Source organism: Dipteris shenzhenensis, chromosome 12, assembly GCF_047967505.1.
Source record: "Dipteris shenzhenensis isolate YYH24624 ecotype China chromosome 12, Dip_SZ_1.0, whole genome shotgun sequence".
Classification (NCBI taxonomy): Eukaryota; Viridiplantae; Streptophyta; class Polypodiopsida; order Gleicheniales; family Dipteridaceae; genus Dipteris; species Dipteris shenzhenensis.
In genome coordinates this window covers 6,231,613-6,248,110 of record NC_141607.1, presented here as the reverse complement: position 1 = coordinate 6,248,110, position 16,498 = coordinate 6,231,613, and the positions used below count along the sequence as shown (strand labels likewise).

General features: G+C 41.4%; 1 protein-coding gene across 1 annotated transcript in view; it reads left to right on the top strand.

Annotated features, from left to right (window-relative positions):
• The window catches only part of LOC147895738 (uncharacterized), a 32,444-nt gene extending 24,208 nt beyond the window's left edge, over window positions 1-8,236 (top strand). The window contains exons 7-8 of the mRNA XM_087382492.1: window positions 7,479-7,687; window positions 7,874-8,236. Coding sequence (XP_087238618.1) covers window positions 7,479-7,687; window positions 7,874-7,940 — 276 coding nt within the window. The 3' untranslated portion in view covers window positions 7,941-8,236. The remainder of the gene's footprint in view (window positions 1-7,478; window positions 7,688-7,873) is intronic.
• The last annotated feature ends 8,262 nt before the right edge of the window (window positions 8,237-16,498 follow it).

Sequence of the window (16,498 nt, the reverse complement as noted above, 5' to 3'; positions counted from 1 at the left end):
GCATATGGGAATGCAAATGAAGCTGAGAACAAGCCTAAGGTTATTGATTGGCATGGTAGGAAATCAGCAGCAGCACCATTTCTGAGGTCTCCCACTGTTACAAGCAACAAGATGCCATATGCTAAGCCATATAGGTCATTTGATGCTAAGCCAGGAGCTACGCCAAGTATGTTTTGAGTGTGTTGAGAAATGAACTCCTGAGCATAGAGAAGTTTGCAAAATGCGTAACAGTGGCGTAACAGTGACATATCGGATGATGAAGATTTAAATGGATGCTTCTGAGACCTTGGATGCCACTCATGATGATTCAGAATCTTGTGTTCCATGCTCGCATGAAGCACATTGAGATTCATTATCATTATGTCAGAGAGAAGTTGCATGTAGGGGAGATAAATATGATCTATGTGTCAACGCATGACAATGTTGCAGACATCTTCACCAAAGCACTTTCACGTGGGAAGTTTGAGGCATTTCGCAGTGCCCTAAACTTAGAATTATTGATATATTCTAGGCAGTGGCCAATGTAATGTAATAAGTAGGTTAGGGGCACTTTTCCCTCATTGAGGTTTTTTCCCTTAAGCACAATCCAATCGCTAAGTGGATAGGATAAGGATTTTGTCACTTAGACAAAACCCAACTCTTTTTTGTACTTTCTACTCTTCTATTCAGACGTTCAGCTCACTCTAGCATGAACTTAAATGCCTCATCACTCAGCTTTGTCCTCAAGGGTAGAACTGTAGCATTGCATGGCATTGCCACTCCTAAATTGCAGGTCATTTCAGCAAGGCAGTTGGTGAGAGAGCTTAGGTAGGAGCATGTCTTCTATGCACTGAATGTGTTAGTATCTCAGGGGGGTAGCATTCCCTGTGTTGAGGATTGTGATATGCCATTCCAATTGCTTCCCAATAGCGATGTGGATCATGCCATTGTTCTACAGCCTGGTAGTAGTGGCAGTACGGGTGTGGGAATTACTTGAGAAGAACTTCATCTCTCAAAGCACTTATCCTTTTGCCTCCCCAGTGCTTCTGGTGAAGAAGAAAGATGGATCGTACCGCATGTGCATTGATTACATGCACTATCAAGAATCCAATCTCGAATATAGATGACCTGTTGGATGAACTCAAGGGTGCTCAATTTTTCGCGAAGATAGATTTGAGGTCTGGTTACCATCAAATCAGGGTGAAAGGAGGAGATGAGCACAAGACGGCCTTTTGCACAGAACGGGGCTTGTATGAATTCAAGGTGATGCCTTTTGGATTGACTAATGCACCGGCCATCTTCCAGGGGCTAATGAACAAGATATTGCAGCCACTTCTTTTCAGATGTGTGCTAGTTTGCTTTGATGATATCCTCGTTTACAACAAAGATAGACAGAAGCACATTAAGCATTTGAAGCAGGTGCTGGAAATTTTGAGGATACATCCGCTTTATGCAAAAGCCAGCAAAACCAGACTGTGACCAGTCTAGTTAGTCCAGTTGCAGACTAACCAGACCAGAACCAGTCAGTCTGGTTAGAGTAACCAGCCAGTTACTCCATCTGGTTACTGTCAAAAAAAAAAAGAGAGACAGTTGCAGAGACTGTAGAGACTGTTTCTGCCAGCAGTCTTCACCTATCTGAGAGAGTATTTACTGTCAGAAAAGCAGCAGAAACACAGTAAAATCAGAGATTTGCAGAAAAAGAATATGCATGCCTTTGTGCTCAGGAAAAGATGAGTCAGATGCATTCTGAATGCTTTTTGCAATAGCCAGAAAAGGGGCAATATAGTTATTGATGCCTTGGCAACTTTGTGGGTATATGCCTTGAGTTGACAGCCCAGTAGTGGCATAGATTGTGAATGCAAGACACCTCTTGTTGAGGTAAATTTTCTCTTTGAAAAGCAAAGGCAGCGTGCATCAGTTGCATACACAGTGTGTGTGTGTGAGAAACTTGTAGATCTCAGACGAGTTGTAAGAAAATGGCTCAATCACCTATTCAGTGGGATTCACAAGATAGGGATGTACATCCAAGACAGAGAAGTGTGCAACAAACTCAGCAAGAATTTGAGCAGATGGTACACACTCGTATACAAGAGATGAAAAATCTCAGAAAGGATCCAAGGGCTCAGCATTTGTTTCAAGCAGAAGCTATGCCTAATGCAGCATATGATGAAGATTGGGACAGTTTGCATATGGATGCAGGAGATACAGTGGATGTGTACAACCAAAAGTTTTGGGATGCTTATTTGCAGGTTGCACCTTTCAAAAAGATCTTCAAAGGAACCCAAATGAGAAAGTACAGAGCAGGTCTCAGTCCAAGAATCCAGGCAGTAGTGAATGCATTGGGGGCAAAGAACATTCAAGACCTTATGCATTCAGCTTCAGTAGCTAGTCTTGTGCCGTTACAAGATCCATCTACAGTACTATCCTTGCATGCAGGACGTGCTGAAAGAAAGAAAACTGATTTTTCAAAATCAGAAAAGAAAGAGTACCCCAAGGTTGAAAAGAAAGGGTTTCAGCCTCAGAAGCCGAGGGGTACTCAGTTTTCAAAGACTTATAAAGGCAAATCTCCATTCACCCTTGAATAGATAGCTGAATTCCGTAGAGATGGGAAATGCTTCAAGTGTGGCAAAGAGGGGCATGTGGTTGCCCAGTGCCCAAAAAAGCCTTCAACTTTGAAGGGAAAAGAGGCAGAGAAGCCACGGGGACTGCAAAAGCCAATGGCAGGAGATTCCTGACATGCTGGGACATGTTTCAAACCCAGAAGAACGAGAATTGTTGCTATCATGGGGCAAAGTCAGAGACCAGCAAGAGCTAATTTTTTTTGATTCAGGGGCTATTGATAATTTTATATCATAGGACCTAGCCCTGAGGTTGGGAATAAAGACGGAGGAGTTGGGCATGGCTTTGAATGCCGATCAGATGTTCTGTGGGAATCCTGTGCCATTCACTCCCTTGCTAGGGAAGCTCCGTCTTCATGTACAGAGTTATGTGGATCAGGAAGACTTCTTCATTTCTCCACTGAAACATCATGATGTAGTCTTGGGACTGCCTTGGTTTCATTGCAAGGCAGTGAAGTTGACTCTTCCTGAAAGAGTGCTGGAGTTTGTGCATAGGGGAAAAAACCAGCGTTTAGTTGCCAGGAATAAAGGGGAGACTATCCCCATTGTATCTGATGTTACATGTGGTAAAGCAATAAAGTCTGCGATTTTCGCGTACATGATTTTTGTAAAAGAAAAAGAGAATGATATGCATGCTGAAATGAATGATGCAAACAAAGATAAGTTTCAGTTTCTTGTAAACTTTAAAGATTGCTTTTCCGATGCTTTGCCAGGGGAGTTACCCCCAGAGAGACCAGAAGATCATCAAATAGAGTTAATGCCTGGTAGCGAGCCACCCAATAGGCCCCCATACAGAGTTAGTGCAACTCAGCGAGAAGAGATTATGACTCAGGTGCATGACTTGTTGTCCAAGGGGTTGATTCAGCCCAATTCTTCTCCTTTTTGTTCCCCTGTACTGCTAGTACAGAAGAAAGATGGCTCATTCCGTATGTGCGTCGATTACCGCGCACTGAATAAAATGACCATCAAGAATAGATTCCCTATTCGGCGCATTGATGATGTGTTGGATCTATTAAATGGAGCTTCAGTTTTCAGCAGGGTAGACTTAAAGAGTGGCTATCACCAAGTGAGGATACAGCCTCAGGATGTGCACAAGACAGCGTTGTGCACTACTTTTGGGTTGTATGAATACCTGGTGATGCCTTTTGGATTGACCAATGCCCCAGCTACCTTCAATAGAATGATGGATCACATCTTTCGAAAGTACATGCATTTCACGGGTACTTTCTTTGATGATATCCTAGTCTTTTCAAAGACAAAAGAAGAGCACAGGGAACATCTTTCTTTGGTATTTTAAGAACTTCGAAATCATCAACTTTTTGCCAATAGCAAGAAAAGTGAATTCTTCTTGGAAGAGATCCATTATCTAAGGCATATAATATCCAAGAATGGGATACAGATGGATCCAGCAAAGATCCATGCCATTCAGGAATGGCCAGAGCTGAAAACTGTGCATGAAATTCGAAGTTTCCTAGGCTTGTGTTCTTACTACAGAAGGTTTATCAGGCATTTTGCTGATATCGCAGCTCCATTACATGACCTTACTAAGAAAAATGCAGCTTTCACATGGGGAATATCACAGAAGAAAGCATTCAATACACTCAAGGAGAAGTTGACTACAGAGCCTATTCTTGTAGTCCTGGATCTTTATCAACCTTTTGATGTTGATTGCGATGCTTGTGGAGAGTGTGTTGGGGCTGCATTACATCAGAATGGACATGTAGTAGCCTACGAGAGCCGAAGATTGCGTGATGCTGAAAGATCTCTGGGAATCTATGAGAAAGAGTTATTGGCTGTAATTCATGCCATCCATACATGGAAGCACTATCTTTTGGGTGCAGATTTTACTGTTAAAACAGATCACCAAAGTCTGAGATACTTTTTGACTCAGACCAAGCTTTCCGAGAAGCATATAAAATGGGCAAACATGCTGTCAATGTATCATTTTCAGATTGTCCATACCCCAGGAATCTGGAACAGAGTGGCAGATGCCTTGTCCCGAAGACCCCAAGTCAATAATGTGACTATTGCTTATCATCAGGACCTAGAAGGCATGAGGGAGCAATATGCTAGTGATGCAGATTTTGGTGAGATTTTACAGCAAATGCAAGAGGGGCAATCCACCAGTCACTATTCCCTGAAAGATGGGTATCTAATGAAAGATGATTGCCTGTGCATCACCCAGGAGATGAGGAAAAAGATTTTGGAGGAATGCCATGCACCTCCCTATGCTGGACATAGAGAAATTACAGCAACAACTCTAGCACTAGAGAGGTATTTCTTTTGGCCAGGGATGCGGAAAGATATCCATCAGTTTGTTACTGAATGCCTTACGTGTCAGAAAGTGAAGTATGATAGACGGAAGGCACCCGGCCTACTTATGCCTCTTCCCGTGCCTCAAGCACCATGGGAAAGTATTACAATGGACTTCATTTTTGATTTGCCAAGATCAAAGTGAGGGAATGATGGGATTTGGACTATCATTGATAGATTCAGCAAGCAAGCTCATTTCATTCCGGTTCGCAAAACCATAAAGGCAGATCATATGGCTAAGCTTTTCATGGTACAGATCTTTAAGCATCATGGTATGCCTAAGTCCATTGTTAGTGATCGAGATCTCAGAATGACCAGTCTATTCTGGAGAGCTTTATTTGATAACATGGGGACGAATCTGAATTTTTCTTCTTCTTTCCATCCCCAGAGAGATGGTCAAAGTGAAGTAGCAAATTCTACAGCATTGGATATGCTGAAATGCTACATGGGTGACCAAGGTTCAGACTGGGAAAAGTACCACCATTGGTAGAGTTTGCTTACAATAATACAGTACACAGCTCTACAGGGAAACCTCCCTTTGAGGTCATTTATGGGAAGGTGATTTTGCCACCTATCCTGAGGACCAAGGATGAAATATTTACAGTTGATCAGTTTGTGAGAGACCTCCAGACAGCTTACAGCCAAGTCCGGACAGCAATCGAAAGGTCTCAAGAGAAACATAAAAGAGCTGCAGATAAGCATAGGAGACAGTTAGATCTCAAGGAAGGGGATTGGGTACTTTTGAAGTTTGAAAAAGCTAGGCTTCGCAAGTTTAAAGGCAAACAGAAAGTGTATGCAAAGTTATCTCCCAGATACTATGGCCCTTTCAGGGTTACAGAAAGAATAAATGAGGTTGCATACAGGTTATCATTCCAGAGCATTGGAGGATTCACAATGCATTCCATGTGAGTCTTCTAAAGAAACTCCAGGGGCCAGAGCCTACAGAGTCAGTATCAGAGGATCCACCAGAAGTGGATGAGTTGGAGGAGGTCCTTCAGCCAGAGCAAATTGTGTACCATATTGTACGCAAAGGCCCTCAGGGCAAGGAGTTTTACAAGTATCTTGTAAAATTCAAGAATTATACGGCATTAGATGCCAAGTGGATGGACGAAGACATGTTATCCGATCATCCATAGCTTTTGGATGTTTACAAGGAAGCTTTTCAGTTGAGGTCAACTGAATAGAAGCCGAGGGGATGTCACCACAATGTAAATATCCTAAGTCAAAGTATAGTTGATCATTTATTTGATCATAATTAAAGAGTTTTATATGTGTTAATTATGGTCAAAGAGTTCTTTTAATGGTCAAAGAATTGACTACGGTCAAAGATACTTGACTTTGGTTAAGTAAGCCTGACTTCGGTCAGGGAGACTTGGTTTATTACCTTACCAAGAGGGTTAACTGCGGTTAACCAGAGAACCACAGAGCTGACTACGGTTAGATAGTGTTGACTTTGGTCAACGAGACTTGGCATACGCTAAGAGGGTTAACCACGGTTAACCAAGATGTGCCAACTTTGGTTGGAGAGACTTGGCTATAATTAAGGTTCCTCGACCCTTGGTCAAAGCTCCTTAATTAAGATCAAGAGTGTTGACTTCAGTCAACTAGAGAATAAATATATATATTTTATATTTGTTATGTGTGCACATGTATTCAGTGGGGACGCCCAGCGTGACTAGAATTAGTCCACAATGTTTGTTTGCGTGCAAAGCGCTAACAATTAACGGGTGCCATGGTGGTGCGCTTTAATTAATTGTTGCAGGTACCAGGAAGAGTTATTTTCCTAAGCGCTACGGGAGTCTAATTAGAGTCTAGGAGGCGGTTCGCGTGACCAAGTGCTTCGAAGACTCCAGAGTTGCCCTTAGTGGCATGTAATTGGGAAAGTAGTATTGACAAGTGGCTTGTTGCCAAGAAGGGGAGCCTTAGAGCTCATGTAATGATTCATTCTACGTTGGATTTTATGGATATGTACAGCTTCCACGCTGAACTCTTGTAACAGATTCTCTCTTCAAGAAATAAAATACCTTCGGGGGGGTCTAGCCCGACATGTTGTCCTGGGCCCTAGCTGTGTGTGGAGAGAGAGAGAGAGAGAGCTCACTTATGAGTGTTTAATTTGGAGTCTCTCAACTCGAGCCCACTTCGTCTCTAATAGATTAGGCCCCCAACAGGGGCTGCCATACATACTTGCGGGTCGAGGCAGAGAGTCAAAGAGGAGAGACTTGGTCTGAGGGTTCTGGAAGTGAGAGTGAAAGCACTGTCGCTCGAGTCTCGCCAATGCAATATACCTCCTGCTTAGTCGAGTCTATAGTGCGTCGCATCATAAAAATCGGGCCGGAGAACCAGACCCCCAAGTAGGTATAGGATGCGACTACCTCCACTGGCAACCCATCCAAAGTGAAATGCTCTCTGTGCACGGCTTTCCGGGATGTGTTGAAGACCATAACCTTGCTTTTACTCAGGTTGACCTTCAGGTCATGTGTCTCACACACGCACGCACGCATGCACGGAGAGAGAGAGAGAGAGAGAGAGAGAGAGAGAGAGAGAGCACTAAATTATTCATCTACTCAGGTGAAAACTTGGGCAAAGCTACTCGGTTTATTTACTACCACTGGAAAGCTTGAGTTGGAGTTAATTTACACAATCCAGACGTACTGTTATGAAGATGCAAAGCTGATGAAATTGTTCCCAGAGATAATTCGAGCCTTGTATGATCAAGATGTGCTTGCAGAGGACACCATTCTTGTGTGGTTTCGGAAGGGTGCAAACCCTAAAGGAAGGTAACAGCCAGCTTCCAGGAGTTGCTTCTTGTATGGTTACTATTTGTAGTTCTTGTTAACGGTTTTTAAATGTTCTGTTTTGAAGGAATTCGGCAATGTGCCTTCCATAAAAATGTCTTTAAAATTCCTGGATGAAAGGTGGTGAAGTAGAATGTGATGTTTGCAGTGGAATATGATGCTTTGCAGGCAAACTTTTGTAAAAGGGCTCGAGCCGCTTGTCAAATGGCTGGAGGAAGCAGAGGAGGAGGACTAGTTGGAGGTTCCCATATGTTAAAGACTTCGGTTGGTGCTTGGCTTACATGTGCTTTTTAATATCTATAATATGGTTAGTTATGGATCTAGTCACAAAACATTGAATATGGTTCTACGCTCTAAATTTGGACAAGGAGTGATCTGAGGCAGTTTGAAGCTGCTTCTAGAAGTTTTTCTAACAATGCACGTAATTTATTCTACTCTTTTAAAAGAATTTCCAAAGGTTTGATGTACCCTCTGTTATTTCTTAAAGTAGTGTATTTTGCCAGATTATTAGAAAAGAGAAGATTGTTGGTACATTATGAAATCACCTCTCTTTTTCTCATTAATAGGTGGTATATATGTTTTTGAAGCTGTATTTAAATGGAAAGTCTCGTGTGTTTAAACTTGATGTCATTGTGCTAATTAAGTCTTGGCTTTTTTGGGTATTTGGGATTGATTTGATAAGACACTCAAAATTGTGGTGAGCTCTGGCTGATTTCATCTTTATAGAGTTCGGTACAAGTCTTTTTGGATTCTAATTTAGAAATGTACTTTAATCATATTTGTAATATTAAGTGCATATATGCTCTTTCAAAAGATGGTGCCAGAATCAAATACCATGCCTGCATCAAGGGACGAGGCAAGAAGATGTTGATGAGTGTTGGTATGGACTAAAACACTATTCGTGCTTGTCCTAATGATTGCATTCTCTTTTGGCCTGAGTATGGGGATTTTGTTAGTTGTGTAGATTGTGGGGTAATTATAGGCAGGTGAGATGATACCAGTTAAGAGGTCATCTTGGTTTAGTATAACATGCAAGTATTTCATCAATGATAGTATGATGTAATATTGGGGGTGATAGTAGTAAGACAATGTGTCATGGCCTGGATGAGTGTTGTAGAATGGTGTCACTTTATCTTTAGTCCTTGGCAGTAATTAATGAAAATCCACAGAAAAAAAGCTCAGAATGGGAGACTGGTTGAGGGGCCAAGGTGGGGGCCGCTGCCCGAAGGTTAACTTTATTCAACAAAATCCACCTTCAGGGTTGACCTGAACAAAACTTAGGGACCAAGATAACACACGGCATGACCAAGTGCTTGCACAAGACTTCTTATCGGGCTCAACATGGGTGAGCCATGCTCATTTAGATGTGACGACGTTAAGTACTTTTAGAACTTTACAACAAATTGAAGAGTCTCAATATCACCCAACAAGGGCCTAGATTGAGAAAAGAAAATAGCATCTGGCTGATCACCATTACCCACTTAGGGCCTAGGGAATTGAGCCTAAATCAATTGAATGATGCGTTTGGCAGGTCTCTGGTTTAGCTAGCATCTTCGAGGTGCTTCATTGCTGTAGAGGCTAGGGAGCTGGTGAGAGATGTTTGCCTCTGATACCCAATACATGTCCTGCCAACACCCCGTACTGATCCGTGCATGGGTGCTGCAGTTCTGATTCCACACCACAGATCCGTACAGCCACTATACCTGTCCGTACCTGTGCTGACATCATCTGCCACTGTTTCAAACAGATCCAGCCCTCCAATGTGCGTCCGATCTAACAGTAATTCCTGCCCTTGTGCTGCCCACATGACAGCCTGTTTGCTGCCCATGTGGCAGCCCCATATTTCTTTGTTTTCTTGCTATGAAGTGCCGCCCATGTGGCAGCGCCCTCTCCATCCTTTTCCCTCTGGGTTTGCTGCCCACAAGGCAGCCAATGTTTTGCCCCTGTGGCCAACCGTACCCCTAAGTCACCTCCCCCACCACTCTTCATATGGGGCTTATAAATGGGGAGGGCACCTCTCCAACAATAAGGAGATATTATATAAGTATTTTCTCGTCGTTGCGATGTATGTTTTGATGTGGTCCCTTTCCTAATCTATACTCAGCTCTCGTGCGCTCTCTCTCTCTCTCCCTCCCACTTCTTTTGCTCTCTGTCTCTCTCCTACATCTTTCCTGCACTCCACTCCTCCCTCTTCCTTTCTCCCTTCTACTAATTTTGCCCTCCTTTCTCTGAACTCTTTTCTACAAAAATCAAATTTGAGTCCAAGAAAGTCATTGAGAGTCCTTGCATGGACATTCTGTGGAAGTGCATGTCAGGCTTGCTTGCCTATTTGGTATGCCTCATACACCTTATGCGGTCATTCTTGCAATAATATTCTATGTTCATGTGCCCAATGCTCTTGTGCCACATGTCAATATTTGCAATGACACATGTTCTATGTACGAGCATAGCAGCGTTCACCTCAGGCATACCAACATCTAAGGTACACACTTTAGCATTTTTGTTGCCTTTTGCAACCACATGGTTGAAGGGCTTTGTCGTGGTAACTTCTTCCTATTGAAAATGACATTCTGGTGAAGTATTATGCCATTGGCTAAAAATAGCAATTGATAATTCTATGTCCAATTTGATCCCTTTTTAATAGGCTAAAAATAGCAATTGATAATTCTATGTCCAATTTGATCCCTTTTTAATAGGGTGGACCTGGCTACTCCCCTTGGGCACCCTTAGATTGTTTTCGCCCTAGATGTACCTTGGACCGAGTCTTAATCACCTTGTTGGAGTGAATTGCATAGTGCATCAAATATGATCATTTAAAAGTTTTTAAAGTGCAAGCACCTAGGAATGCAAAGCTATCAAATAGATAATACCCATCCTTTAATAGCATGACCTAACGTTAGCACATAGAGCGCACACCGGCACATTGTTTTAATAGGTAAAAATGGTGAGCCTTGGTTAGGTTGCTTCCAGGCCCTAGATGGACCTTTGACCTTGAGCCTTTCTACCGTATGGATTGTTTGAAGGACCTAGGAATGCGAAGCTAGACAGTTTGCACTAGGGCGTGCGTGATTTACTTATTTAACAATGTTCTTTGTTAGGTTGCCTCCATGCCCTAGATGGAGCTAGAGTGCCTTCACCATTGGTTGCCCTTAGCAGCAATGAAGATGGGATCAAAGGGGGAAACTTATGCCTTTGATAGGGTTGCATTTAGAGATGCAGGGAGGTCAAGGTGGTATAGCAAGCAGTCTTATGAGGGGCTGTCTAGGAGCATCGATCGAAAGATTGCGGGGCACATTTTTGAGGCCAACTCAAGCTCTAGGAGAGCACACAAGTCAGAATTGCCAAGGACGTATGAGGATAGCTTTGTGTATGTATATGGGTCCACATCTAGCCAACTCTCTATTGATAGAGAGTGAGACACTCGTCATAGATTTTGTATTGCTTACACATTGGATGGAAATATGTTTTGTTGATTCTACATTTTTCGTTTGAGCATTGTCTAATTACTGTCTACACATCTATGCATTGTACACATCTTCTACATTCGTCTTTTGACGATTGTGTGGGTTCTTAGGCTCTATTTATCTATCTCTGGGGTTATCTTCTGTTGTGCATCCTAAGGTTATGGTGTTGTGAATAGCTTTGCAAGAATCCTAAGGGCATGCCAAAGTTTGTTGGGCGCCTTGGCAACTTGAGAGGCAATGGTGGATGGTATTAAAAGCGGTCCTATATATTAAACAGGTTGAGTTGATGAAGAGGACGTGTAGGTGACCCTGCTCTTTGATTCATGTCTCTCTCTCTTGATCCTCCAAAGCAAAGGGTGCAAGCTTATTGATCGAGTAGTGTACTTAAAGAAATGTATCCGCTATGATGGAGATATGGCAAGCAGCCACTGTTCCTCCTTAGGGTTTCATTGGACCTCCTATAGTGGCGTGCTCTTGAATGACCAATGCTCCTACTCAAACGGGTATTGGATGTTGCTAGGTTTAGGGTCTATCATTGAATGCCTCATGTGTTTGCCAACATGTGAACCTCTTGGCATGATAGCTTATATAAGAGCTCCTTTTTGTCTTGAAAGTGGTGGAGAAATGGGTCTCGAGCTATTGGTCTAGCATTTGGAATCTCTATGGTGTTTTCGAAAGGGATGGATTGGCCACGTGATGAGAATGATTTAAAAAACTCTCGAGGAAGGAGATAGAGAGATAGAGAGGGAGTTGGGGATCAGATCTTGATTTTTGGCACAAAGCCATCGAAGTAAATGCTGTGACAAGGTTTTCTTAGAGTTACCTCATGGTGTAGAGGGTCTTGGCAACCCTTGTTTAGATGGACCTTTCAATTGCTTTCCTTGCACGAGGAGGCTCACCCTTGATGTCAAGCGATGAGAAGCTCATAATACCTATTTTTAAGTCTTGCTCAAGCTAACCCACCATGCTAAAGAGGAGATGGAGAAACAGTTATGCCCCCCATTGGCACCCACAGCTTCCTCATCTAGATATACAGATGATTAGAGCTCACATAAGTCAAATTTTTGTATTGGATCTCTATCAGTTGAGCCCAAGGTCTCTCTTGAGATGATCTCGTGCACATATTCTATAGTTTTAGGCAACCATCTTGATCATATGCGAGAAGCCAACTTGGACTTGCCACTCCTACCCAACTCCTTACAAAAACTTTGCGTGCAAGGGAGAGAGTGGCAAGTTTCCAATTCAGAAGCTTCCATTGAATACTGTCCATGGCTTTGGCAATGTGCTACTATGTTGAGATGTCAATCCTAGCTTGGCAACTAAGGTATCATGCGGTCTAGACTTTTGTGCCAATTGCAATTGCGGAGAGCCAAACTCTTCACAGAAGAGCACTATGTAGAAATGATTCCCTTAGCTGATAAATCTGACTTTTGACTTAGTTGGACGTTGTGGTCGGCCGGTCATCTAGCTCCCTTGCTATGTCCACACAGCCGTGCTTGAATAGGAGAAAACATCAATTGAGGTGGGGAGGTTCCCAGATTCATCCCCCCAAGCAGGATTTTTGAGAGTGGAACCTAAGTTGAATGGGGCTATGTGGTTTTTATTGCTGCATATATGTGAAGTTTGGTCCAACAAGCATTACCTCATCTCTCCAATGTTGACATAAATATCGGATGGACCATGCTCAGGATTCAGTTGTTGGATGAGATGAGATGTGAATGTGTGCATGCTATCCAAAAATTTAAATCGCAATTGGATCAAGTTTGGGTACACAGTGATGTGCTCAATTCTTTCTTTGGAGTTTCAACTGCTTACTTTACTGTAATCTCATATTTTTAACAGCTTTTTAATATGTAACCCTTGAGTTCTTCAATTGTTCAATTGGCTATGTTGCTTGTTTCTTTTTTTATGGTAGGCTCTATTTTAAAGGCATAGTGTGAGTGAGGGGACTGACCTTAATTGTTATTCCAATCAATATGGATTTTTCATCTCCCATATTTGCCGAGTTTCCATTTGTTTTGAAAGTGATTGAGATTCTATGCCTGCAATATGCCTTCAACGTTTTAATGGATGATGACGTGTTATATGCAATAGTCTATGTTTGTTTGTGGTGTATATACAAATGGCCAAGAGGTCGCAGCTCCTTCATCCATGTCAGTGTATTGTCATGAGTTTTCAGTTTTTCTCAAGCTGGGCAGGGATTTCTTGGCTTGCCTATCCACAATAAAATAAGCTGTGGACTCCTATTGAGGTTAATTCAGCAAGAAGGAAAGAAAAAGAGTTTATTAAAAGTCTTCAGAAGACCAAAGGGTCTATGAGAGTAGAAGAACTTGATACGAAGAGTCGAGGGGTGGAGCCCCTAAGTGGGCATCAACACCCATTAACAATACCAATACATAGGGAGAAGTCTCTGAGCTCATGGGAAGGATGGGGGTTGGTGGCACTGTGGAAATCATCTGGAAGTTGGCAGAGATGCTGAGACTAAGAGGGGGTCAACGATTGTGAGATTGTGTGGCAGTATAAAACCTATGATGGAGCGTTGATGGCTTTTGGTATGTGTGGTTAGTTGTGGTCTCCTAGCCATGGTCTTGTGAGCTGAACACATGCCACTGTCACTCCTGTCAGTCGTGCCTCTGATCTAGTGAGCATGGATGGAAGGTCTCCCCTACTTTAATATGTGCCTCGACTCGGCGAGCTTGATGTGTCGCTTGCTCCAATCCTCGGATCCGTTGTTTTCTTGAGCCTTGCTAGTTGTTGTTTTGAAAACTCAGTGATCATGCTTTGAGTGGAGTGTGGTTGTACATCCTGATCTCACCTATGTGTTTTGAGCAAATGATCGTGTGTTGGATAGCCTCATGGATGAAATTTGCCAAGCATCTCTGATCTGGGTAGGAAAGGAGACTAGATAGAGGCCCGAAATCATTGTTGAAGAGGTAGTGATAGCGACCTTTGATCTCATAGTACACAGGGCATCTAAAAGTGAAGGAATATATTCTTGTAGCAATAGACTATGTGACCAACTAAGGCAAAGGCCTTATTGGATAGTACTCATCATTATTTTTATATAAACACATTATGTGTACCTAAAGACATAAAGATCATTCGAAAAAGGAGTTTTTAGTTAAACATAAAATATCAACAAATTATCCCATACACAATGGATAAGCGAAAATCAAGATAATGAATGAAAATATGAATGAGAACAATAGACAACCTTATGGGTGTATACCATAGCCTTTCATCTTGCAACAAATCAAGAATATCTTTCAACTTGGAATTTGAGAAATTCTTAAGTCATTAGCTATATTAATTATTACCATGATGTAATTTGGACAAGGGCTCAATTTTCTCAAGTAATCAATCATTGCAAAAGAAAATCATGGCATGACAAGTACATTAAAAAGAAAATACTGAAGTGGGCATAATGGATGGATTGGACAATATTGGATCCTCTATGTACATAATGATGAAACTCTTCATTAGATGGTTAATTACTAGCATTGGTACAATTTTCATGATTAGCAAAGTAATTATTAGTGAGCCTAAAGTGAGTGAGGTATCTCATCTAGATGATTAAAGTGATGACATTGCCTAGAGATAGCAAATCACAAGCATAATACTTGATTGTAGTTGGGAAGCTTTAAATCTAGGACTTTAGCGAAAAGAGTTAAGGTAAAAATCTTAAATAGTACCATAGTGGTAGAGAAGACAATCAAAACTAGTAAAGGAGCTACAATGATCTAAATAGGATCCTTACATAGAAGATCAAAGATCAAGTCGTAAAGTTATAGAAAGGCAAGATTAAGTATGCGACCTAATTTGTGGTTTGTTGTAGTGGCATATGTCAAGGATTTGAACATTTAGTCGAGTGAGCTACTTGATGATTTCTTCAAGTTTGATGAATTTGTTGAGGACAACACGTTGAAAAAGGATGAAGATGAGAGTGATGTCTCAACAAGTAAATCATTAATTGAAGAACCAAAACAATCTAAGGATTAGCAAGATGATCAAGGCTAGATGATGAAGTGCAAGCTGATCAAGTGTGGGAGATGAGATGATTCATATGAAAAATCCGAAGAATCTTCCTTGCCTTTTGGCAAATTTTGACTCTCTAGATTGTTGTAGAATAATATCAAAGATTTAAATATACAACAAAGTGACCCTTAATTTTTGATGACATTGTTGAGGGCACTAAGATGAAAAGAGATGAAAATTAAAGGTTGCCGATACAGTGGATCATTAGTTCAATAACAAAAAAAATCGAAGAATCAAGTGATGAAATGCAAACTAATCAAGTGCATGAAGGTGGTGATACCACAAAGAGGATTCATTGAACTAACAAAAAAAATCAAAGAATCAAGCGATGAAATGCAAACTAATCAAGTGCATGAAGGTGGTGATACCACAAAGAGGAGATCAATCAATGCTAGAATGAAGTGGATCCAAAGAAAATACTTTGCATGTAGAAAGAACAAATGGTAGTTCAAGAGATGGGAGGCAAATAAAGATAAGGAAGAGCATAAAGGGTGTTTTGCCACCATACAATAACTTAATGCAAGGATTGAGCAATTGTGTTAAGAAAAAGATTTTGCAAATGTGAGTTGGAAGCAACTAAAATGGAAAATAAACAAATCAAGAAATAAGACAGATGGTGAAAGATAGGCAAATACAATGTGAACATAAGAGGGAGAGAATGAATGGAAAATGGACATGACGCTATTGTATAACCAACTTCAATTGTAGAAGACAAGGTATAAATTTGAAGGAAAACATTAAAGGAGATCCAAGTCAAAGTTGTTGATGATGTTGAGATGATGATGGAACAAAGGGATGATTATCGGAAGCAAGTAGAAGAGATATTGCATGTAATGTTTGACATGGAGCCTCCACTTGCATTTTCATATCAAAAAGCTAAACCACATGCTAGTTCCACAAAAACGAATGAAGGGTGTTATATGTAATCCCTAATGAGATTATCAGCAAATCCATAGAGGAGCTAGCCAATGTAGCATGGCAAAGTAATCCATCAAATTTAAAACAGAGATCTAGAAGATATTGGTGAGAGATTCCATGTATTAAAATATCTAATCCCTACAACTGTAGAAAATGTGGAACATGTTACTTTAGCCATGGTGAGGACTCCACAAATTCTTGTAGGAGGAGACTTAGCAAACATGGCTTCTCTAACTATAGCAGTACAACGTCTCATATCATGAGGGTGATGAAACAAGAATAATATACTTCAAGAAGAGGATAAAGGTTTCTAATGGTATAGAGAATATGAAAAAAGAGAAGATAGTAATCCTAATGAATGTAATACTTATCATTC